A 23869-nucleotide genomic window follows, 5' to 3' on the forward strand; every position below is an offset into this window, starting at 1 on the left:
GTGTGCAAGCTGTCTTGATTTCAGATAAGGCAGATTTAGCTAGCTATCCATGCTGTATATACCAGCCCCTGTTTAGACTATATACTAATTTGAAATTAACACGCATTAAGTACTTACTGTGTGCTCTTAAGGACAAAAATAATTCTTGTCAGCAAGGAGAAGTACACAAATCATTAGACTAAGGGTAGAAAATTATTTGGTTCTGCTTTTTTTTTTTCCTACTTTGGGGAGAATGAAGAATGGGGAGAGCTGTCAGCTGCAGGGCTCAGACTAGACCCAAGAAATGTCGGGGGTCACCATGAATGAGACTTGCTCTTATCCATTTCTTTGTGCCAGGGCAGCTCCTTGGGTGTCTGTCCCACCACTCTCCCCTCTGCCCTGAGGAAGCCAGCTGTCTTAGGCTAGCCACCTGGAGACTAGAGGCTTAGCCAACAACTGAGCTGATGCCCCTGCATCCTCTTGGGATTCTCGGCCATGGCCAGGCCTCTTTCATATCCCCTCGTGTTTGTCCAGCCATCTTAGCTGGTTTGGTTCTCATGCCAGTAAACATAGCCTAGTACACGCAGTAGGTGCTTATCAAACGTTTGAATGAATAACCTTTCTGGGGTGCTTTAAGCTTTATGAATTTATTCCCATTTTACAAATGAGGTGGTTTAATATGGTGGGGAAAGGACATGGGTTCAAGTCATAGCTTGGATACTTGATATTTGTGGGATGCTCACAAAGTCTCCTTAATCTTTCTGGGTGTCAATTTTCTTCTGAGGATGACCATTTGGAAGATCCTGTGGCCTTTCCTTGCCCTGCCCTAGACCATGAAAGGATCTGTACACCAACTGAAAGCCGTGCTGGCCCTGGTTCTATCCTCTCAGGTCAAAGCCTTTTCTCCTTCCCTACACAGCAGTGTCCTCCCTCTCCCTATATGGAACATGTCCTTCATGCACCTATGCCGTTGTCTCTAGCATCCGCCGATGCCCTATGCCTACACACACCCATGGCATTGGTAACACTCCCCAGAGTAATAAGGAAGTCACAGCACTAAGTGAAACGAAATCCTGTGAGGTAGTACAAGGATCCCCATTTTAGAGCTCAGGCTTGGATGACTTGCTAAAAGTTAAGTGGCAGAACTGAAATAGAACCCGTATCTCATCTATTTCTGCATCCTATGTTCTCTTCCCTGTGCTATCTTTTTAATAAGAAACAACCAAAAACTGGAGGCAAATTGTTCAGTTCCACAGCTACCAAGTGGTGAAGCTGAGACCAGCCCCTTCCCTCCATTCCCCAGGGCTCTTTGTGCCGTCCTGACTTTTCTATCCACCCCTCCCCCCAAATTCTCTTCCCAATGCCTCCTTCCATTTTGCTGTCACATTTTTTTTTTTGTTACATTTAAGTTCCCAACTGTCTCCTCCTCCCTCCTTCCTCACCCCACCCCCAGAGAAGGCCACTATTTCACGCACACACACACAGATATATGTGCATGCCGCATATCTTGTAAGGCCATTGTGAGGAAAGTGCTTTGTAAACTTTAAAAGCAGCTATATGGCACAGTGGATAGAGTGCTGAGCCTAGAGTCAGGAAGACTGCGTTCACATTCGGCCTCAAGATTCTTCGTAGCTGTGTAACCCTGGGCAAGCCATTCACCTCTTGCCTCAGTTTCCTCCTCTAAAATGAGCTGGAGAGAGGGAAATGGCAAACCATCCCAATGTCTGCCAAGGAAACCTCCAATGGAGTGACGGTCAGGCATGACTGAACAACAAAAACAATCCCAGGGCCGTTGTGACAGTCAAATGGATGGAAAGGGAGTTTGGAAAAGTATAAAATTCTGGATAGATGGAAGGTATCATTGTTACCATAACTAACTGCCCTTCCCTTCTCACTCAAAAATAATAAAGGCTCTTATTCTGATATCCTGGATCCTAATGGATCAAGACCCCTGTGGGGCCAGTGGTCCATGGCCACCCCTGAATAAGCCCTGTAACAAAAAGAATAGTTCATTTCCAAGTAAAAATCTTTATCACTTGAAAACACCTCCTCCCTCCCACCCAGAGCCACCACTACCACCACTCTCCTCCATAACCCTACAGAGGTGACTGTGCCCAAGGCCTCAGAATGCCCACACTCCCATTCCCACCTCCTCTTAAAGGTGTCAGTCCCTTCCCCATATTCTAACATGGAGATCCCCAGGCCCCTTTGCTCCCTGTATATAGTCAGGGAAGGGGGTAGGGGATGAACATCATGTCAGCAGTGCCTGCTTCAACAGCTGCTTCTTGGTTGGTGTGAGATGAGTGGGGAACTGGATGTCAAAGAGGATGAAGAGATCTCCCTTCTTGGTGGGGTCCGAGGCCAATGGCATCCCTTCACCAGGCACCTTCTTGAAGTACTTGGGACTAGATGGAGGTGAGAAAGGAGTCGGATAGCAAGAGAGGTGTCAGGACCTGAGGTCTGACCACACACCTCCCTCCAAGGTCCCAATCCTAGGGATACGATCAAACTTTTATCTTTTGGGTTGGGTTGGGGGAGAGATGCTCACCTCTGGATAGCCCTCACTTCACTCCCCACTCCTAACTCAAGATGGAATTTCAATTCTCTGATTTTAAAAACAAGGAAACTGAGGCAGACCCAAGAACAATAGGATAATTATTAGGTTGAGTAGACAGAGAGCTAACCCTATGAGAGTCAGGAGACTTTAGGCTTAAGTCCTTCCTCTGACATCGGCAGGCTGTGTGCCCCTGAGCAAATAACCTAACCTCTCAGTTGTACAGACCATAGTCTGACCTGCATTTGTAGAGGAAGCTTCTCACCAAGAACTCCCTGATTTATTATACTGATGAAATTATAGGTCTGCTTTAAAAAAAAAGACTTGCCTTGCCAGAGTGCCACCATCTAGCTAACAGTGTGCCGTGCACATAGTAGGTGCACAACAAATGTTTGCTGAATGGATTATACAATAAGTGAATAATGGTGAAGATGATAGAATGAGGAATGGGGTAAAAGAATAATTTAAATATGGCAAAGCATTCCATTTTCAGAAAGGAGGGTAGAGCCTATGAGCTCTATAGTTGAGGAAACTGAGACAAACAGAGGTCAGGTAACTTGCCCAGGGTCACACAACCAGGAAGTATCTGAGGCTGGATTTAAACTCAGGTCTTCCTGACCCCAGGAGCAGTCACTTCCACTTCCTGGCTCTCTGATCAGTGCAGGCTGTGACAGGGTGATGGGACAAGTACCTTTCCACTGCTAGGTGGGTACTTCCCAGGGGCCACCTGAAGGGTACTTTTAGAAGGGAAAGGATGGAAGAGCCAGGGCAATGGACCTCCAGAAATCCTATAAGCCTGGCACCTCTGTCCAGGTGTGTAAAGGCCCAGGGGAGGATCTGAGGCTGATAGGGGAGAATGAGGTGAGTCAGTGATGGGCAGCTCTCAAACCTAAGTACTGCCCCACCGGGTCCCACCCCCAGAAGTTCCACTCACTGGACTATGTCATTGATGGGGATGTTGAGTAGACGGTCGTCAAGGGTCTTCACCTCCACCGTACAGCAGGTCAGAGCCTTCCATGAAGATAGGGTAGAAAGAGGTCTGTTATTTGGGGCCCATGTTCAGTCCCCAGACTTGGGGGTCGGGTTACGTTCCTGGATTCACCATGCATGACCTCCAATGGGTCCCAGCCCCTCCCCAGGCCTCGAGCATCCTGCTCTGCACAGGGGGTGTATGGTAACAGGACCTCGGCAGAGCCTTAGGAGAGGATGAGCTAGATCTTCCCAGATGGTGGGCGGTTAGGAAAGATGCGGGCTAGGCTGGGGGAGAGGGGACAAAGTTTTCAGTAATAACATCTCCTATTTCTATGGTCTTTTTAAACTCACCTGAGCCCTGGGAATAGTGCAAGGCTCACTGTCATCCCGTCATCCCTAGCTTAGCCTAGATCCTGGCAGGCAGTGAGTGGTAAAGGGGAATAAGCACTTATTAAGCGCCTAGTAAGTGCCAGGCGCCTCGTTTGATCGTCACAATGACCCTGAGAGGCAGGTGTTATTATTTTCCCCCATTTGACAGCTGAGGAACCTGAGGCAGATTAAATGACTCGCCCAGGATCACACAGCTAAGAAGTATCTGAGGCTGAATTTGAACTCAGGTCTTCCTGACTCCTGGCCCAAAGTTCTAGTCCCTGTGCCACCAGAACTGCCTTTAAGTAAGTGCCTAAGAAATGCTTGTTAACCGATCTGAGGCTTGGATTGCAGTACTGATTTGCCCAAGTTTGGTCGCAAAGCAAGTATATACTGTCTCACAGTCCAGGCCTCTTGACTCCAAATTCAGGGCTCTCTACTACAGAAAGAAATGATTCTGAGAGCCAGTGTGGTGCAGTGGTTAGAGTGAGGAGGCCTCAATCACTACCTCAGTCTGAGCCCCACTGTCCTCCTCAATTAGAAACAGTGCTGTACAGCCTATGAGATCATGTGCCATCTTGGGGAGGGGGGGATATTTAGAACTCAAAATCTTATAAAAGTGAATGTTGAAAACTAAAAATTAATTAATTTTTTAAAAAATAAACTAGGGACAGTGACAATAGCTGCACCACCTGCCTCAAGGCTAGAGGAGATGGAAGTGCTTTTGTGAACTGGGATGTGCTCTGAGAAGGGGAGCCAGCATTAAGACCTTGGATCTGGAGCCGGAAGAGATCTCAGAGGTCGCTTAGTCCGACCATCTTATTTTGCTGATGAGGAAGCTGAGGCCAGAAGACAGGGGATCTGCCCAAAGATACAGAGGCAATACAGGGCAGAGCCAGGATTCTCACCCAGGCCTCCAAATCCATCCTCTTTTCCTCACTGCGCTGCCTCCCCAAGTCTTTTTTTAATTATTATTATTACTAGTAAGCACACTGGGCCCTTTCTTAACAGGATCTGTTAGTCAGCCAGTAAACATTTATTAGGCACCTACTATGTGCCAGGCACTGTGTGAGCACTGGGGATAGAAGTGAGATCAGAGTTGGACTCACACATAAAGTCCCCACAGAGCATATAGACTTGGGTTATGGGGTGGGGAGGGTTGAGGCTGAAGGGCCCTGTGTCTACAGGCACTGTCTCATGGTCTAGGGGAACGCAGCCTGGGCCGGTGGTGGGTCTTTGGCTCACCTTGCCTAAGGGGATGGAGCTGACAAAGAAGAGGTTGTCATCCTCCCTCCGGAATCTGGGGTGCAGTTTCTCCTTTACAATGAAGATGATGTCAGCTGGAATGATGTTGGGACCCTGGCAAGGAAGTGGGAGGAGGGTTCAGGTCTTCAGTATGAGGAACACAAGCCATTCCGATGACCAGGGCTCCTCCCCTGCCAGTCAGCGCCAGGTGAATTTCTCCCAATCCTTGTTCCAAAAGTTGTGCCCCTTCCCCCAGTCCCACGCCCCCAAGGAGCCTTCAAAAGTTGGAAAAACCAGCAAAGGGAAATTCTACGCTGGATCCGATTCTCACTAAAGAAGACGAAGTAATTGCTGAGGTGGGAATCATGGGCACCTTGAGGGGAAGTGACCGCTCCCCACAAGTCTGTTATAGAGGAGAGGAAATCCAGGCCTAGTCTGGACATGTACCCTCGATGTGAGGAGAGTGGATTTCAAAGGGAAGCCTAGGTAGGGTACTACAGACTAAAATCATACACAAGAAATCAGACTGGGAGGGTTGGGAAGCTAAAAAATGGTGTCCTGAAGACACAAAGGGAAACAAGTCTGATGAGCAAAAGAAATCAGAGCTGTCAAAAGAAAAGGAAGTGGGTACACGCAGAAGTCCTCAGTCCTCTTAGATTTTAAAAAGACTTTTACAGAAGGTGGGAACTGGGGCCAGGGGAGCAGGATGAACACAAAAATATTTCTGGTCCAGGTCCTTTTGTGGGGGTGGGGGGGGGGGTGGAGAGGAGTGAAAAAACAACCCAAAGGCGTTTTTGGTGGTGGTGGTTTTAGCTCTACTACGGTAAAGAGGAGGATCAAAAATGGAATAGGACTGGAGGGAGAGGAGAGCTGGAGATGGCCAATAATAAGCAACAACAGAAAAAAGGTGGGTCTGCTGGATTCTCAGTTTCCTTCTGCTTTCTCTGTCAAGGGCAACGACCTTTGGGCTCAAAAGGACAGAACAAAAATGGCCAATAGGGAATCAAAACTCAAGAGAAGGCAATAATAAGGAGACACTGAGTTCCTCTGCACGGATTCAAGTCACACAGCCCAAATGGGTAGCACCCTTGGGTACTAAAAGAACTGGATTGATGAACCATTGCCTGGGCCCTTGGAAAGATGGCAGAGAGAGAACATGGGAAGCATTGCGTGGTTGGACAAGAGAAAACGGTGTCATGATTTTCAAAAAAAGGGAAGGCAATGGAAACTGCCAAGTCTCTAGGCCAATGAGCCTGACTTTGCTTCCTGGGGAAATTCTAGAATGCTAAATTTAAAGGAACGGGTTAATGAACATCTAGAAAAGGGAAAGGTGATCCCAAACAGCAAGCACCAAATGTACTTTATTTCTTTTTTTTTTTAAATCATTTACTTAGATTTAAGGAAAAATGTTTAAAAGGTACCTTCAAATATTATTCTTGTGGAGAAGATGGAGAGATGTGGGGTAAACAGTAGTATGACTGTATTTACTCAGAACATTAACAATTTAGTCTCACCTGGGAAGAAGGTCTCCTGTGGAATGCCCTAGGGATCTATTCTGGGTCCTATGATACTCAATATTTTTATAAATGATTTTAATAAAAGGAAAAATAGCATTCTTCTCAGAACTACAAATGACACAAAACTAAGAGGAATATCTAGTGGTTGTCCTCCATTCTTAAAGAGGACCAAAATAACATCACTATGTTCGGGTCAGACCACTGTGAGCTCGGAAGGCTCTACCCTAGGTAGGGCACAAATAGTCCATATGAATGTTTGAAGAGGAGATGTCTCTAAATCTGTGCATCTCACGTTAATATATAATATACTGGAGAGCAGTCAGAATGCAAAAAGTTAGGAAACTGGATTGAATCCAAGAAGATGAAATTCAATAAATATAATGTGATAAACATGTCTTTTTTTGGGTTCAAAAAATCAACTCTACAAGTTCATGGCTGGGAAACCTTAAATAGCATTTCACCTGAAAAAGATCTCTGGGTCTTAGTGGACTGAAAACTCAATGAGTCAGTGGTCTAACATGGTAGCCAAAAAGCTAATGCTATCTTTGGCCCAAGTTTCCAGGCACAGTTTCCATCAGTGAGGTCGTAATCACACTGTACTCTACCCTAGCCAGATCACATCAGAAGCATCGTGTTCTGTTCTAGGTTCCACATTTTAGAAAGAACATTGATATGCTGTGGGCACCATCCAGAAGAAGATAACTAGGTCATGCCATAGGAGGATCAGCTGAAGGAAGGAGGGAGCCATTTAGCTCAGAAAAAAGGAAGGTTCAAGGGGTACATGACAGCCGTGTTCAAATTCTTGAAAGGCTGTCAGGGCTTAGAGGGATCAGACTTGTCTTGTTTGAGCCCAAGAGAGGAGTGGGGATTCTTTCTGAGCTCTCTGACTGCCATTCTGTGATTAACACCCCCTGCCCTGCTCCCTATTCCTTGCCCCACCCCCCTTACTATGCATCCTCATGATTTATCACCTCCACGTACATGGAAGCAGCAAATGTAGTGGAGAGAGTTTGAGACTGGGAATCGCAAGACCTGAGTTCGAGTATGATTTCTGGCTTTGGCAGTTCCTATCTATCCCTGAGCCTCAGCTTCTTCATCTTTAAATGGGAATAGCAATCCCTACCCTGACCTCCTTCACAAGGCTCTTGTCAGAAGGATGCTGCCAGGGACTTTGGAGGTCATCTTGTGCAGCCCCTCACAGGATAGATTACGTCTCCTCTCTGACTGGAGGCTTCTTCAGGGCAAGGGGCATGAAGGATCTGTCTCTGTCCCGTCTCTGCCTCACCTGGTCTCCTTCCTTCTCGAACGTGATTCGGGTTCCCTGCCTCCAGCCTGGCTGGACATCAATTGTCAGGATCTTGTCTTTGATGGTAGATGTGAATCTGTCTTCATTCATTACCTGGAGGAAGACGATGGGGAAGAGCTGCCTCAGGACCAGATTGAGATCTTCCCTGGGTAGCTAGAGGGCAAAGCCTAAACCAGGGGGTGGAGACTGGAGGAGAATGTCCCAGGCCCTAGTCCTGGCTTTGCCACTAACTGGCATTGTGACTTTGGGAAAGTCATTTCCCACTCTGGGCCTCAGCTCCTCAAGGGAGCAAATAAACTTCCCAGGGGGCCCAGAATTTGAAGAGACTATGTGGGAGAACCTGACAAAGATGGGATGGTCTGAGCTGAAACAGAGCCACTCAGAACTCAGTCTTTTCTTCCCTTGGTTCCAACAGGGTGTGGGTTGTGAGCCGTGTCCTTAGCAGGGGGGATGAGCCATTATGAACCATCCACATTCTCACCTGTGACCAATTCAACAAACATTTCTTAAGGGCCTGTTATGTGTCAGCCACTCTGTTAAGTACTGGGAATGTAATGACTAAAATAAGACAGGCCTTGCCCTCAAAGAGCTTACATTCTACTGGGGAAGATGATATGTACAGAGCAAAGCATGTAAGGTGATTGAGAAGGGAGAGACACTAGCAGCTGGAGGAATCAGAGCAGGCTTCCTGTAGGAAGTGGTATTTGGGTTGACTCTTGAGGGAAAATGAGGATTCTAATGGGCAGAGATGAGAAGGAAGGGCCCTCCACACAAGAAGGACAGCTTGAACAAAGGGAGACTCAAGACAGAGAATGTTGGAAGTGGGGGAATGGTTAGCATCTGTGCTTGGCTGCAGCACGGAATGCATGAAGGCAAGTAATCTGAAGTAAGGCTGAAAAGGTAGGTGGTTATAGTCAGATTGTGGAAGACTGTGATGCCAGTCCTAAGATTTTGCATTTTATTCCAGAGACCATAGGGAGCCACTGAAGGTTTTTGAGCAGAGGAGATCCATACATTAGGAAGATTATTTTGACAACTGTATAGAGAACAGATTGGAAAAGGGAGACACCGGACTAATTAAGAGACTGTTTTAACAGTCCAGGCAAGAAGCGATAAGGGCTTGAAACAGGGTGGTGGCCATTTGAGCCAAGAGAAATAGTAATAATAAATAATAATAACTAACAAAAGTATTTTATGAACATTATCTCATTTGTTCTTTACAACAACCCTGGGAGGTATCCCCCCATTGACCAAGGAGGAGACGGAGGCAGACAGCAGTTAAGTGACTTGCTAGTGAGTGTCGAAGGATAAACACTTGGGTCTTCCTGAGCCCTGTGTCATCTAGCTGCAGGCACTGCTGCAAGAGGTGCTACGGAGGCGCAGCTGATTGGTTGTTGTGTCGTTTCTCCGTTGTGTACACCTCTTCATGATCTCACTTGGGGTTTTCTTGGCAAAGACACTGGAGTGGTTTGTCATTCTCTTCTCCTGCTCATTCTGCAGATGAAGAAACTGAGGCAAACAGGGTGGAAGTGGCTCGCCCAGGGTCACACAGCTAGGAAGTGTCTGAACTCAGGAAGAGGAGTCTTCCTAACTACAGGCCCAGAGCTCTATCAGCTGCACCACCTAGTTATCCAGCTGAGAAGACTCGGCAACTGATTGGCTAAGGTGTGAGAGAAAGGGAGACCTCCAAGATGACCACGAGGTTATGAACCTGGGTGCCATCAACAGCAAAGGGACAGAAATAAGTTTGAGGGAGGGGAAGGAAAAGGATGAGTTCAGTGTTGGACATACTGATTTTGAGGGGCAGCCGGGAGACCAGGGAGGAGTTGTCCATCCATAGACATGCCTCCAACATCCTCCAGTAGAGGCAGATGGTAGAGGTGGCACAGGGGGCAGGGCTGGCAGGACATGCGCGGTGGCAAGGAGTCATGGGTCGAGGACAGTGGATAAGTGAAGTAGTTCAGACTATGAAGGGAAGAAAGTGATAAAAGGGAAGGAGATTATGATAAAGACAGGTTTAGGAAAAGAAATGTAGATTACGATCAGAGAGAGATGGTTCAGAGTTCAGGATCATGGCTGCAGCATGCTCTTGGGTAAGGCTGTCTAATGAACTGGGAGGACGGAGGGCGGGAAGGGACATCAAAGTGGATGCTGAATTGGGAAGAGGAAGTGATCATTACAAATCATGTGTCTAGGGGGCATAGAACCTCACCCCAATGTAAACAGGTAATGATTGGGTAATTTCAGACCTGACAGCCTGCACAAATACCAGGTTATTCTATTTAGGTTACATGATACTCCCATGGCCTTTAAGAAGTTCATGAATTCAATGTTTTATGATCTGCTGGACCAAGGATTAGGGAATGGGGTCGGGGGATTTTAGTGATGTTTTTAATCTAATCAAATGAGATGATATATAAAGTGTATTGCAAACCTTCAAATTCGTTATTATTATTATCTATTTCTAGTCATTCTAAATTACCTCTGCCAAACTGGAGTAATGCCGATTGGAAAATGAAGAGAGTTTATGGAGCATATGATACGCCCCAAAGAAATCCAGATGAATACACCAAAGGTGGAACCTGTCTTGCAGCAAAGGCCCCTCACCACTACGAAGAGACTTGGTATACTTTGCAAAGACTTTTAAATCGTTAGCCATCTTGCACAACAACCTGTTTGTTTTTTGACTGAATAAAATAGCAGGATTTATTTTTGTTTTTGTTTTTAAACAAAGTGAATACTGGAGAAGAGGACAAGTTGGATACTGAAGTCTTCAACAAAAGCAAGTGAATGACTTGGAGAATGGTAGAGAGTAGCAACAAGGATGTGACCATGGGTGAGACAGAGAGATGGACCAACTTCAAAAGAAGAGCCTTGGCTTAGTGATCATAAGCTGGATTATAGACCTGTAGGTGGGAAGGACCTTGGAGGCCAGCAAGTCTGACCCCCTCATTTTACAGATGAGGAAACTGAGGCCCAGGAAGGTAAGTGACTTGCCTAGATTTAGACAGCTAAGTGTCAGAGGCAGGATTTGAACCCAGGTTTTTCTGATTCCAAGTTCAACTCTCCCAACTATCCACACCAAGCTGCCACTGGGGAGAGGGGCAAAGGAAGGGTCTGTAGGTGGCAGTGGGAGCATGGATTATGCCAATTCCATCTTTTGGGCCAGTGTGTTGAGAGAAGGAGCAGCCAGGAAATGAAAGGGTGCCTAAGGATGCAGGGTCTTGTGGAGGGGACCAGGTGAGAGTGGAGGAGATGAAGGCAGCATGAGAGGAAGAGCTCTAGGATAAAGGAAAGCATTCCAGGTAGAGAGCAAAGGGAGGGCATGGTTGGGGTAGAGGGAGCAGGGGAAGGGGGAGATAATCTTTGACCAATAATACTGAACCCCAAGGAGGAACAGGAAGAGGAGATAGGAATCTGCTTCTCCATAGGGCAGAGACGACCAGCTGAATGGAGTATTCAGTTGACTGTAGTGGGGGAAGGGGGGGAGGCATTGAAAGGGTTAATGGAAATGGTGGCTGGGAAGGGCATGTGGTGGAGAAGGCTGACAGTAACCGAGGTCAGTAGGAGCATTCAGTGAAAGAAGTCTCTCCTATTGGGCAGCCCAAGCCACTGGGCAGCAACAGGACTTTTCCTCTTCTCTAGGGATGGCCCTTACCTTTCACTGGTCATGTGGAGAAGGGCAGAGCAAAGCAGATGTTATTGGCAACCAGGGGACCGTACCATGCAGAAAGCCTCTGATCCCTCATGTTTGCAGGTTCAGTACCTTGGGACAATGCCCAGTCTGGGGAGAGGGAGAGAGACTGAGGCCCAAGGAGACGGAAGTGACCTGCCCAAGGTAACACAAGTACTGAGAAGCAGAATTGAGATGTCTTCTGACCTCAAACACGGTGCTCTTTCCATTATACCGTGTTGCTTTAGGAGCAATTTGGGAGGTGGGGGTGGAATGAGAGAAGAGAGGGGTCACAAGGAGGCAGATCTTAGCTCATTATGGGCAAGCACTTTCTGATCTTCAGAACTGTCCTATATTGGAGAAAGCTGCCCTAGGAAGTAGATGAGTCCCCAGAGAGATCAAGGAAGGTATCTCAGAAGAGGCTAGGTGACACCTACACCAGATGGGAGCCCTTGGGCTAGAAGGCCTATCCAGCTCTTAGGATCTAGCCCACAAACTTTGAGAAACCTAAGTCCTTCCCAGGGGTGGGCAAGGGCAGGCAGGATGGCTGTTCTGCAACCCGGGGGCCTAGGAGGTTCTTACCCTTCGGGAGATCTTGATCTTCTTGGTGCAGCCAAAGAACAAGTCCTCCAAAGACAGGTAGAGATCTCGCTCGATGGGAGGGTCCTGCTTCTTGATCCCACGGCCCCGAAGGCCCCCAAAGTTCAAGTTCACATCCATGCCATCAGGATCAAAGAACTCTACCCAAAGGGCCGAAAGGAGCTTATGGCCTTAGCCCCTGGTCCCACTTGGGGCTAGCAACTCATCCCCCACCCCCAACTCAGACCTGTGGGCCTAGACTCCAAATTCTACAATGTTGACAACAGTGACCCCATATTCCCTGGTCCCAGGCCTTCTTACACACACCAACCAAGCCCACAGGCCTGCAAACCTAAGGATTCAACCCTTAGCTCCTAGTTCTGAATCCTATTCATATTCATTAACCCATACCCTACACCAGGGGTGGAGAACCACATGTGGCCCTCTATGTCTTCAAGTATGGCTTTTTGACCAGGTCCACGTTTTACAAAACAAATGTTTTCATTAAGGCGATTTGTTCTGTGAAGTTAGGATTCACCTGAGGACCTAGAGGGTCACATGTGGCCTCAAGGCCACAAGTTCTCTACCCCTGACCTACACTTACAGCCCAGTTCATAGCCAAGGCTCTGTCTGGGCTGAGGGAAAGGGAAGAAGGTAGACGCTGAAAACTCTGACAGTGACTTTAATTCTGAACTCTGGAGAAATTCTAGAATATATTAGCAAGGAGATAGATTAGTGAGAAAGGGACATGATAACCACTACAAGCGATGGTTTCATGAAGTACTGGTCCTCTTAGAGTAATCTCATTTCTGTTTTTGACAGAGTAACTAGTTTGGTAAGTTGGTGAGAATATGGTAGGAATAGCATACCTAGACTTCAATGAAGCATTTGGCAAAGTCTCTTTCATGCTATCTTTATGGACAAGATGAAGAGAATGTGGGCTGGATAATAATACAGTTAGAAAGATTTGGAACCTGGAAAATGAATGAACTCAAAGAATAGTTATTAAGGGGGGCATGTCAGCGTGGGGAAAGGTCTCTAGTGTAATTCCCCAAGGATTTGTCCTTGATACCGTGTTGTAACATTTTAATCAGTAATTTGCATGAAGGCATGCCAATCAAATCTGTTTGCATCATAAAGCTGGGAGGGACACCTAAGACACTGGAATACAGAGACAGGATTCCAAAGGATGTCAGTGAGCTAGAATGAAGGGCCAAATCTAGTAAAATGAAACCTGATAGGAATAAAGTCCTTCATTTGGTTAAAAAAAAAACTTCTAAAGTATAGGATGAGAAAGCATGGATAGATAAGAACGTTTTTCTATGAAAAAGATCTGGGAGTCGTAGCGGACTAAAAACTCAATAGGAGTCAGTAGTGGGACATGGTGGTCAAAAAGGAGATGTATAGTGTCCAGAACTAAGGAAGTGACCACCCCAGCACATCCTGTTCTTGTCTTAGGAGCACAGGTTTAGAGCTGGACGGAATCAAGTCTGATACCTCATCTAACAGATGAGGACCCTGAAGCATAGAGAGGATAAACAACTTGCCCAGGGTCATACAGCTAGTCAATGTCTGAAGGAAGATTCTATCCAGATCAGGAATATACATCTAGTTCTGGGCACCGTGTTTTAGCAAGGACATTGCAAACAGGCATACAGGAGATTAAAGGGCCTCAAGGTCATGTCATATAAGGATCTGCTGAAAGAAATGGGATGTTTAGCCTGGAAAAGAAGCTCTTTATTTTAACTCTTTATCTTTTATCTTTCTATTTCAAATGTGTTTCTTGTAAACAACATATTTTTAGATTCTGGTTTCTAATCCATTCTGTCATCTTCTTCCATTTTTTGGGTAAGTTCATCTCATTCACATTCACAGTTATGATTGCCAACTGTGTTTTTCTCTCCATCTTAATCTCTTTTACTTTTCCTTCTCTTTTTCTCCTTACCTCTTTAAGAGACTGTTTTCCTTCTGACTAATGCCTACTGAATCTACCCTGCCATCTTATTCCCCACTTTTCCCTTAACTCCTTTCCTTCCTGTTTGCCTAGAGAGTAAGATGTATTTCTGTCCCTAACTGTATATGAATGTGTATTTTCTCTCCTTTAACCAGTTCAGATGAGGGTGAGGTTCAAGTATCATCTGCTTCTCCCACTGTCCTCTTTTTGCTGATCCCATTCATGTGAGATCATTTCCCCATTCTTTCTCTCCCTTCCTTTCTCTCCCAATACTTTCCTCTTCCTTACCCTTTCTTCTTTTGAGACCATCCAAACATAAAAGAATTGCACCTAGGCCCTTTATCTAATTATTTTACAAATGAAGAAACTGAAGCCCAGACAGGTTAGCCAAGGCCACACAAGGTTGAAAACCTTGATGGTCTCTTTCCAGCTATGACAACCTACGATGATGCAAAAGCATTTCTCCTCCCGGGAGGAAGAAGCAATTCTAAGACTTATGACACTTCCTCAGAGGCCAGACTGTAGTAGGGTTGCAATAGGGGTCCTGAGAAGTCAGAAGGTACCAGGATCTTGATAGAATGGGAAGAGAGGACCTAAGAAGAAAGTTTTAACATTGGCAGAGGCAGAGGGAGATAAGTAGAGACAAAGGAGGAATTCATCCTTGAGTACTCAGCTTTTGGAGTCTGGGATGGAGACAGAGCCCTATGTAGAGAACTGAAATTTGGAGTGAGAAGACCCGGACTTCAATCCCAGTTCTGATATTTATTGGCTTTGTGATTTTAGTCAAGTCACTAAGCCTCTCTGGGCTTCAGGATTCTCATTTGTCTAATAATGGATTTGGCCTAGAGCAAGGGGTCTTAACCTGGGGTCCATGAACTTGTTTTTAGAATATTTTGATAAACATGTTTCAAAATAATTCATTTCCTTTGTAAATCTATGTATTCTATTTTAATGCATTTAGAAACATTATTCTGAAAAGGGGTCCATAGACACCACTAGACTGACTGCCAACAGGGCGCATGACTCTAAAAGGGTTAAGAGCCTCTGCCCTATACGATCCTTGACATTTTATAACTCTGTAATGACAGTATTTCCCATTTCTATAGCACTTTATTGCTTTCCAAGGTGCTTTGCTCCCATCACTGTGGAACATGGGAATATTATTTCCACTTGACAGAAGAAAAGACTAAGGCTCAAAAAAAATGAAATGACTTGGCCATTGTGTCAGGGCAAGGGACTGATCTGAAGGGAGAGAATGAAGAAGGGCATGTGGTGGTGGTGGTGGGGGAGTTCTTACCGCTATAGGGGTTGTCTCCTCCAAAGAATTCATGGAAGACTCTGTTGGCATCTCCATGGAAGACATAACCCTTTGTCCATGTCACTTGGGAGCTAAATTCAGGTGGAATCCCACCCTTCAGGCCTTCTTCTCCGAATTTGTCATAGATGGCTCTCTTTACAGCTGTGAGAACAGAGGTCAACAGGGTCCATTCCTAGAAAAGGCTGTGGAGGGGCCAGGTGGCTAAAAAGGTTCAGGGAAGGGGCAGGATATATCTCTGATGTAAGCCTTTCAAATAGAAACTCACAATTACTTAGCACTTTAAGGTTTGTCCCATGCTTTCCTCACAATTCTGTGAGGCAGGTAAAGCAAGTGTCATTGTCTCCACTTTAGAGAGGAGGAAACTGAGGCCAAGAGAAGGAAATACTCAAATTTGAGATGCTGTTTCCAATATACTGGGCCCAGATAAACCCAAAGAGTCCCCTAGCTCTGAACCCATGCCCTGGCTTACAACGCTTCCTCACTTACGGTCACTCAGCACGTCATAGGCCTCTGCTATCTGTCTAAAACGCTCTACTGAATGTGAATCCCGGGCATTTAACCAGTGGTTCTTCAGAGCTAGTTTCCGGTACCTGGAAGGGAAAAGAGAATGCTAATTATAGGACAAGAGATTGAGAGCTGAAGGGGACTTCACAGACCACCTACTCCAAGCTCTTCATTTTATAGATCAGGAAACTAAAGCCCATGGAGTTTAAGAGACTTGCCCAAGGTCACACAGGCAGTAAAGGTCAAAGGTGGGATTTGAACTCAGATTCCCTGACTCCCAAGACTCATATCAAGACCAGTCTTATTCCTTCCTGCCTCTGAGCTCACATTGGTCCATCACAAAGGATTTCCTGACCCTCCTTCAAGAGATTACTTCCCTCCAAATTCTCCCCATCCTTCTAGATTCACTTCCACCGGAAGATTTCCCAAGCTACTGTAGTCCCCAGGGATGACCTTCTATTAGATATAAAATATGACCTTCTCTGATTTTGTATAAGATATAAAATCATTTGCATACAAAGAATTCAGAGAAACATGGGAAGACTTAATTGAACTAGTATGAGTAAAGAAAATGGAACCAAGAAAATAACCTAGACAATGACTACAGTAATGTAAATAGAAAGAATAAAACAAAACTGAATTGGCATGTAATTTCAATGACCCAGATTGGCTTGGGAGAAGAGCTGATAAAATGTATTTCTTTCCCTTCATTGTAGAGTTATGAGGACTATGAGTTATGAGGCATGGAATATTACTTTCTGACAGGGGAAGACAAACACGTAAAAGGGAGGTGAAGGGTGAGACAGTGGGGGGATGGGGGAATAGACATTCTCAACAGGGCATTATGGTGAGATCCAGAGAATGAAGACTGGGCCCTCATTCCAAATAGAGGTTCCAGAAGATACCTACCAATGGGAGAAGGGGGCCTCAGGGAACATGAAGTGGCTGTATCCAAAGCACACTACCCACAATGATGGGATTTAGAACTGGAAGGGGGAATTAGCTAATCCATCTATTATTTTGTAGATGAGGGAACTGAGGTCCAGAGAGGAAAAAGTGACTAATGGCTAACCTCCCTAATAGCTGACTCCCAGGATAAGAAGGGCTATAGGGACAGCCGGTAAGGAATTCAAGATGAACTCCTACTGTCAGTGACATCAGAAATATCAGTGAAACTAGAAGAGGTGTCACTGGAGAAAGGCAAATATTGTACTAATTTTCCATAAAGGGAAAAAAAGTAGAGTCTGTAAATTATGGGCTAGTGAACTGTTCTTCTTGAACAGTTCTAGAATGTGCTATTCAAGCTATCGAGATCTCGGTTTGATGCAGTTTTTGGGGTGCAGGCAAGGTAAAGGTAAATAGGAAAAAAAAACCAACATGCTTTTAATAAGGGCAAACTATTTACATCCCTAGAAGAGAAGATGACATTTAAAAAGAGGTATACATAGACAGAGGGTGAGAGTGTAAGTTGACTTTTATGTAATAATAAAAAAATCTAATTAAGTGGTGAAAAGAAATTGTACTAGGAGAAGAAGAAAGGAGAGGGCAGACAAAGGTAAATTACATCACATGAAAAGGCACAAAAACCTATTATGGTGGAGGGAAGGGAGATGAGCATTGTTTGAACCTTACTCTCATCAGATTTGGCTCAAAGAGAAAAAAACAAAATAACAGGAACGTAACATAACATAACATAATAATAACAGATATAGAAATCTAACTTACACTATAAAGAAAAGGGAGAGGGTAGATAGAAGTAGTAAGGGGAAAGGGGAAGAAAAGGGAAAAGGCTGATAGGAGGGCAGACTGAGGGAGGTGGTGGTTGAAAGCAAAACTCTAGTGAGGAGGGAAAGAAAGAAAGGAGAGAGAAAAGCATAAATGGAGGAAAATAGGATGGAGATAAAGACACAGATAGTAATCATAACTGTGAATGTGAATGGGATGAACTCTCTCATAAAATAGAAGTGGATAGCAGAGTGGATTAAGAACCATAATCCTACAATATATTATTTACAAGAAACACATTTGAAGAAGAAGGATACACACAGAGTAAAGGTAAAAGGCTGGAGCAGAATATATTATGCTTCTGAAGTAAAAAAAAAAAAGCAGGGGTAGTAATCCTGACCTCAGACAAAGCAAAAGCAAAAATAGATCTAATTAAAAGAGATAAGGAAGGAAACTACATCCAGCTAAAAGGCACCATAGACAATGAAGTAATATCATTACTAATATGAAACAAGTGGTATAGCATCCAAATTCTTAGAGAAGTTAAGGGAGTTACAGGAAGAAATGGATAACAAAACTACACTAATGCAGGACCTCAACCTCCCCCTCTCAGAACTAGATAAATCTAACCGCAAAATAAATAAGAAAGAAGACAGGTAGATGAGTAGAATTTTAGAAAAGTTAGATATGGTTGACTTCTGCAGAAAATAGAATGGGGATAAAAAGGAATATACCTTTTTTCTCAGTGATACATGGCACCTACACAAAAAGTGACCATATATTAGGGCATTAAAAACCTCACAATCCAATGCAGAAAGGCAGAAATATTAAATGTATCCTTTTCAGGTCACGAAGCAATAAAAATTACATGTAATAAAGGGCCATGGAAAGGCAGACTAGAAATTAATTGGAAACTAAATAATCTAATCTTAAAGAATAAGTGAGTCAAACAACTAATCATAGAAACAATCAATAACTTCATCCAAGAGAATGACAATAATGAGACAACATGCCAAAATTTATAGGAAGCAGTGAAAGCAGTTCTTAGGGGAAGTTTTATATTTCTAAATGCTTACATGAATAAAATAGAGAAAGAAGAGATCAATGAATTGGGCATGCAACTAAAAAAGCTAGAAAAAGAACAAATTAAAAATCCCTAGTTAAATACCAAATTAGAAATTCTGAAAACCAAAGGAGAGATTAATAAAATAGATAAACCTTTGGTTAATTTAATTTTTAAAAAAGGAAGAAGAAAACCAAATTACCAGCATTAAAAGTGAAAGGAGTAAATTCGCCACTAATGAAAAATTCAAAATAGTAATTAAGAGCTATTTTGCCTAACTGTATGCCAATAAATTTAACAATCTTAGTTAAATGGATAAATATTTACAAAAATATAAATTGCCCAGATTAATAAAAGAGGAAATAAAATACTTAAACAACCCCATTTCAGAAAAAGAAATTGAACAAGCCATAAAAGAATTTGTCTTCTTTTCATTGAACACTTCTCAAATGTGCTATTCGAGGTATTTAGATCTCAGTTTGATGTAGTTTTAGGGGTGCAGGGACCCCAAAACTATTGAGGTTCAGGGCAGAGTCATCTGGAAAAAATTCACAGACACAAGCAGTCTTCCAGTCAAGTGGCAAAAAGTTTATTATAATGCTAATAAAGGTGAGCAGAGCTCTTTAGGGAACTAGCAACCTAACAGGGATGATGCTAAAGTTAAAATAGAAAAAGTTCAGTGAGTAGTATGCCAAGTATGCTAATTGGGTGGTGAACATACAGTTTCCGTAGCTTGGGCACAGGCATCATTCATTACCGGCACAGCTGTCCTATTTGTACAAGATAGCCTTGGGAGTTGATGTCTATAGCTTGTTGTCTGGATTATATAAGGTAATTGAGGGAATCAGTACATGACAGTCCTGCTGGCACAAGATAATACTATTCACACAAGGGAAATTCTACAGAGGTCAGCTTGTTCTTGTAACAGAGAGAGAGAGTTTGCCTCACTGGGGGCCTATTCATGAGATATTGCCAGAGATAGGGTTTTTGGGCTGGGGAGACACATGGTCCTAAGGGGGTCCAAGCACAAGCACTCCATCAAGTTCACATTGAGAGAGTGCTAGGGAGATGATGGTCCTACTGTGCTCTACCCTGGGCAGACCACAGCTAGGATATTGTGTCTGGGCACATTTTAGGAAGAATACTGATAAACTGGAGAGTATCAGAGACGATAAAGGCCTCAAGATCATGCCAGTGGACCTTAACTCTCATAAATACCTTGCTAAAAGTATTTTAGCAAATATGATTGAACAACAAGCAGCAAGATAATCAAAGGAGGAAAAGTACCAGCATACAGGGGAATCAGGAGAGGCTTCTGGCAGAAGGTAGAATTTCAGCTGGATCTTGAAGGAAGCCAGTGGAGCCAGGAGGTGGAGACAAGGAGCAAGAGAAATTCAGGTGAGCGGTACAGTGATGGGAGATAGTGTTTTGTGCAAAGAACAGCTAGGAGGTTGGTGTCATTGGATCACAGAGTACATGGAAAGGAGTAAAATGTAAGAAGACAAGAAAGGTGGGAAAGGGGACAGATTACAAAGGCTTGGAATGAAAGAGAATTTTATATTTGATCCAGGAGGTAATAGGGAGCTACTGGAATTTATTGAATAGGTAAGTACCATGGTTAGACCTGTGCTTCAGGAAGATCAATCTGACAGCTGAGTGGAGGATAAGCTGGAGTGGGGAGAGTTTGTGAAGTGGTGGCCTCCACAATAACAGGGAAGTTAAAAAGAAGAAAGGACTTGCAAGGAAAGATAATGAGTCCAGTTTTGGATATATTGAGTTTGAGATATTCAATAAGGAACTGGATTTACAAGTCTGGAGGTTAGGAGAGAGGTTAGGGCTATATAAGCAGATATTAGAATCATCAGCACAGAGCTGATAATTGAATCTGTGGGAGGTAAGATCACTATATATAAAGTAGTATACAGAGGTACTCAGTAAATTCTTATTCAATTAAGTATTTCATAAAAATGTAGAATGTCAGAGTTGGAAGGAACCTTAGAAGAGACAATGTGAGAGCTAGGGGCGCCCTTTGAACAAAGAATGTCAGATCTGGAAGGTGTCTTAGAGATCACTTAGTCTAGCCCCTCATTTTACAGATGGGAAGACTGATACCCAGAGAGAAGTGAGTTATCAGTTAGCAGTAAAGTCATGACAAGAATCCAGGCCTCCAGATTGCTAGCTTCGGGCTTCTTGAATTGGGCCATTATCCCAAACTCCCTAGAAGTCCTTCCCAACTAGGCATTTAAAATCTCTAGCAATCATCGGTCACAGTACCAAGTTGTCTCTCCCTGAAATAATCTCTATATCTTCCTCCCCAACTCATAACCCCAACAACCTGCACCCCACTCCTGCCCCTGCTTGGGCCAATGGGGGAAGAGAAAGAAGTTAACCTCTGCCCTCCTTGTGGGGGGAAATTTCTCAAAAAGTCTTGGCAGCTGCATCATTTGGCCACTCTTAAATCCTGAGGATAGGTGGATGGAACTAGAGACCTATCTTCTCCTCCCATTTCAAACCTAGAGAATGGGAAGGAAGACAGAGTTCAGAGATGCAGAAAAATGGAAGGAAGTAAGGAAAAGGGAGAGGGGGAAAGATCCAGTGGTACCAGAGCACAAAACTAGGCACCGTATCTCTTGGAAGGCCAAATGTAGAGCAGAAGAGGGTAAAAACAGGATGGAAGAGGGAAGACAAAGAAGAGGAGAGAGAGGAGGTAAGGAAGGGGAAGGCAGGGAAAGCCAAACGGAAGAGAAAAGAGCTATAATAGGAAGGGAGGAGAAAGGAAAGGAAAAAAGGGAAGAGGGTTTTGGAAAAGGAGGAAAGATAAGAAGGAAAAGGGAGTAGAACAAAAGGGGGAGGAGGAAAAGGAAGGGAAAGAAGGCGGAGGAAGAGACAGAAAGGGAGGGAGGAAAGGGAGGGAGGAAAGAAGGACGGAGGAAAGAAGGAGGGAGGAAAGAAGGAGGAGAAGAAAGAAGGGGGAGGACAAAGAAATAGGAGGGAGAAAGAAGGGGAGGGAGAAGGAACGCGGGAGAAGAAAGCAAGGAAGAAAAAGAAGTAGGAGAGAGAAGGAAGAGGAAGAGAAGGTCAAGGAGGGAGAAGGAAGGACAGAGGAGAAACAAAGAGGAAAGGGTGGGGGTGGAATCAGTAAGGAAGAAGATAAGAAACTGAAAGGTCAAAGGAAAGGGCAGAGAAGAGGGGAGGGGAAGGTTGAGGAAGCACGGAACATTCCGCTCCTCCCAAACTTACGCCTTCTTTATCTCCGCATCCTGGGCATTCCTGTTGATGTCTAACACAGTGTAGTAATCGAAACCCATGGTTAGGCTGGACTCGCTGGACCAGAGAAAAACAAGAGACAGCTTCAAGGAATACCCAAGCCCGGCTGTTACACTGTGTTCTCTCGTTGCCAATGACAACCACCCCAGGGCACTGTGGGAGTTGTATTGTTTCCTGATTTCTCTAGGGCAGAGACACCTCATTCACGTGGGACTCCTATCCCCAAACCCGTCTGCTCTGCTCCTTCTACCCTGCCGCACTCTAAGATGCGGGATGTGAGGGAAGGAAGACTAATAAGGATGAGGAACCAAGAATAGGTGATTCTGGTCCTGGGACACCATTCAAGTGGGGAGGACCCTGCTTAGAAGTGCTTTAGGGAGCCCCAAGGCAGGATAGCCCCTGGCTAATCTGTGCCCTCCAGTCCAGCCAAACAGGTGGTAACAGTAACGGAGTCTATGTAACAATAACAGCTCTCATTTCTAAAGTCCTTTAAGCCCTACAAAGTACTTTCCTCACAAGAATCCTTTTGAGTTAAGTAGCACCAAAGCGATCACTTCCACTTTCCACATAACACAACCTAGTCAAACTTTGCACAAATTGCCTAGGACATGGTAGAGTCCCTATGTGTGCCCCTGGTCCAGGGACAGAGAAACAACCACAGCTCCTCTCCTCACTTTTGTCCTTTGCTACTGATATCATTAACATATAATAGAGCAGGTCCCAAAAGTCTTAGTGCAATTTAAAGCTTATTAATTCCATGGATAGTAAGCATTAAAGTTTAACGCTGTACTAAGACTTTTGAGAAACCGTGTGGTGTGTGTGTGTGTGTTGTATGCATGTGTGTAAACATATATACACATATGCTAGGGGTGGGGAATTCAGGTTTCATTATAAATCACCCTCTCTGATCTTTCTTTATTTATCTCATTTATAACTTCTTACCATTCCACTGAAACTGTTCTCTTCCAGTTACCAACGATCTCTTAATTACCAACTCCAATGGCCCTGTCTCAATTCTTATTCTTCTTGGCCTCTCTGTAGCCTTTGATGCTGATGATCACCTTCTCCTCCTTCATCTTCTTTTCCTTCTAGATTTTTGGGACACCACTGTCTCTTGGTTCTCCTTCTACCTATCTGACTCCTCCTCCTCTGTGTCCTTTGCTGGGTTCTCAACCAGAGTATACCCTCTAACTGTGAGTGTCCCACAGGGCTCTGTCCTGGGCCCTCTTCTCTTCTCCTTCTATTCTACTTCACTTGGTGATCTCATCAGCTCCCTTAGATTTAATTAACATCTCTATGCTGATGATTCTCATATCTATTCATCTTGCCTTAACCTCTCTTAACCTCTCTGCTGACCTCATCTCACTCCTCCAACTGCCTTTCAGACATCTCCAATTGGGTGTCTAGTAGAAATCTTAATATGTGCAAAACTAAGCTCATCTTTCCCCCAAACCCTCACTCCCTCCCACCTTCCCTATTACTGTGATGGATCCCAGCATCTTCCCAGTCCCTCAGGCTTACGACCTAGGAGACATCCTGGATTTCTCACTTTTTCTCACACCCCTCCCCCATATCCAATTTGTTGCCAAGGCCTATTGATTTCACTTCTGCAACATCTCTTGAATATGCTCCCTTTTCTCCATCCACACTGCCACCGCTCTGGTGCAAGACTTCCCCACCTCATGACTCTGACTTCAAAGGGCAAGAAGAGGCTTCCTGCTTACATAATGGAGCTGGAGTCGTCAGCCACTTTCCTCTCTGCCTCCAGTCACTGGAAAGGGGAATAACTTGGAGGGGGCCATCTCACCCAAACTGGATTCATCAGGCAGCATGGGGCCACACCT

At 44.6% G+C, this 23869-nt stretch overlaps 1 protein-coding gene across 1 annotated transcript; it reads right to left on the bottom strand.

Annotated features, from left to right (window-relative positions):
* Positions 1-2230: 2230 nt before the first annotated feature.
* Positions 2231-22066, bottom strand: DNAJB13 (DnaJ heat shock protein family (Hsp40) member B13). Its single transcript, XM_036747744.1, has 8 exons — positions 21999-22066; positions 15953-16056; positions 15446-15607; positions 12198-12355; positions 7922-8035; positions 5120-5233; positions 3468-3544; positions 2231-2384 (listed from the first exon to the last, which is right to left on the bottom strand). Exons 1-8 carry the CDS (start codon positions 22064-22066, stop codon positions 2231-2233), a joined length of 951 nt encoding a protein of 316 aa, XP_036603639.1.
* Between the last annotated feature and the right edge of the window lie 1803 nt (positions 22067-23869).

This window comes from Trichosurus vulpecula, chromosome 2 (genome assembly GCF_011100635.1).
Source record: "Trichosurus vulpecula isolate mTriVul1 chromosome 2, mTriVul1.pri, whole genome shotgun sequence".
Taxonomy (NCBI): Eukaryota; Metazoa; Chordata; class Mammalia; order Diprotodontia; family Phalangeridae; genus Trichosurus; species Trichosurus vulpecula.

What these genes read in the sequence shown, in the direction of transcription:
- DNAJB13 (XM_036747744.1), bottom strand. Translation starts at nt 22,066, where the DNA reads ATGGGTTTCGATTACTACACTGTGTTAGACATCAACAGGAATGCCCAG. An exon ending in GATGCGGAGATAAAGAAGGC is followed by an intron (nt 16,057 to 21,998) that starts GTAAGTTTGGGA and finishes TTTCCCTTCCAG; the next exon opens with GTACCGGAAACTAGCTCTGA. An exon ending in GCTCCATCCCCTTAGGCAAG is followed by an intron (nt 3,545 to 5,119) that starts GTGAGCCAAAGA and finishes TCTTCATGGAAG; the next exon opens with GCTCTGACCTGCTGTACGGT.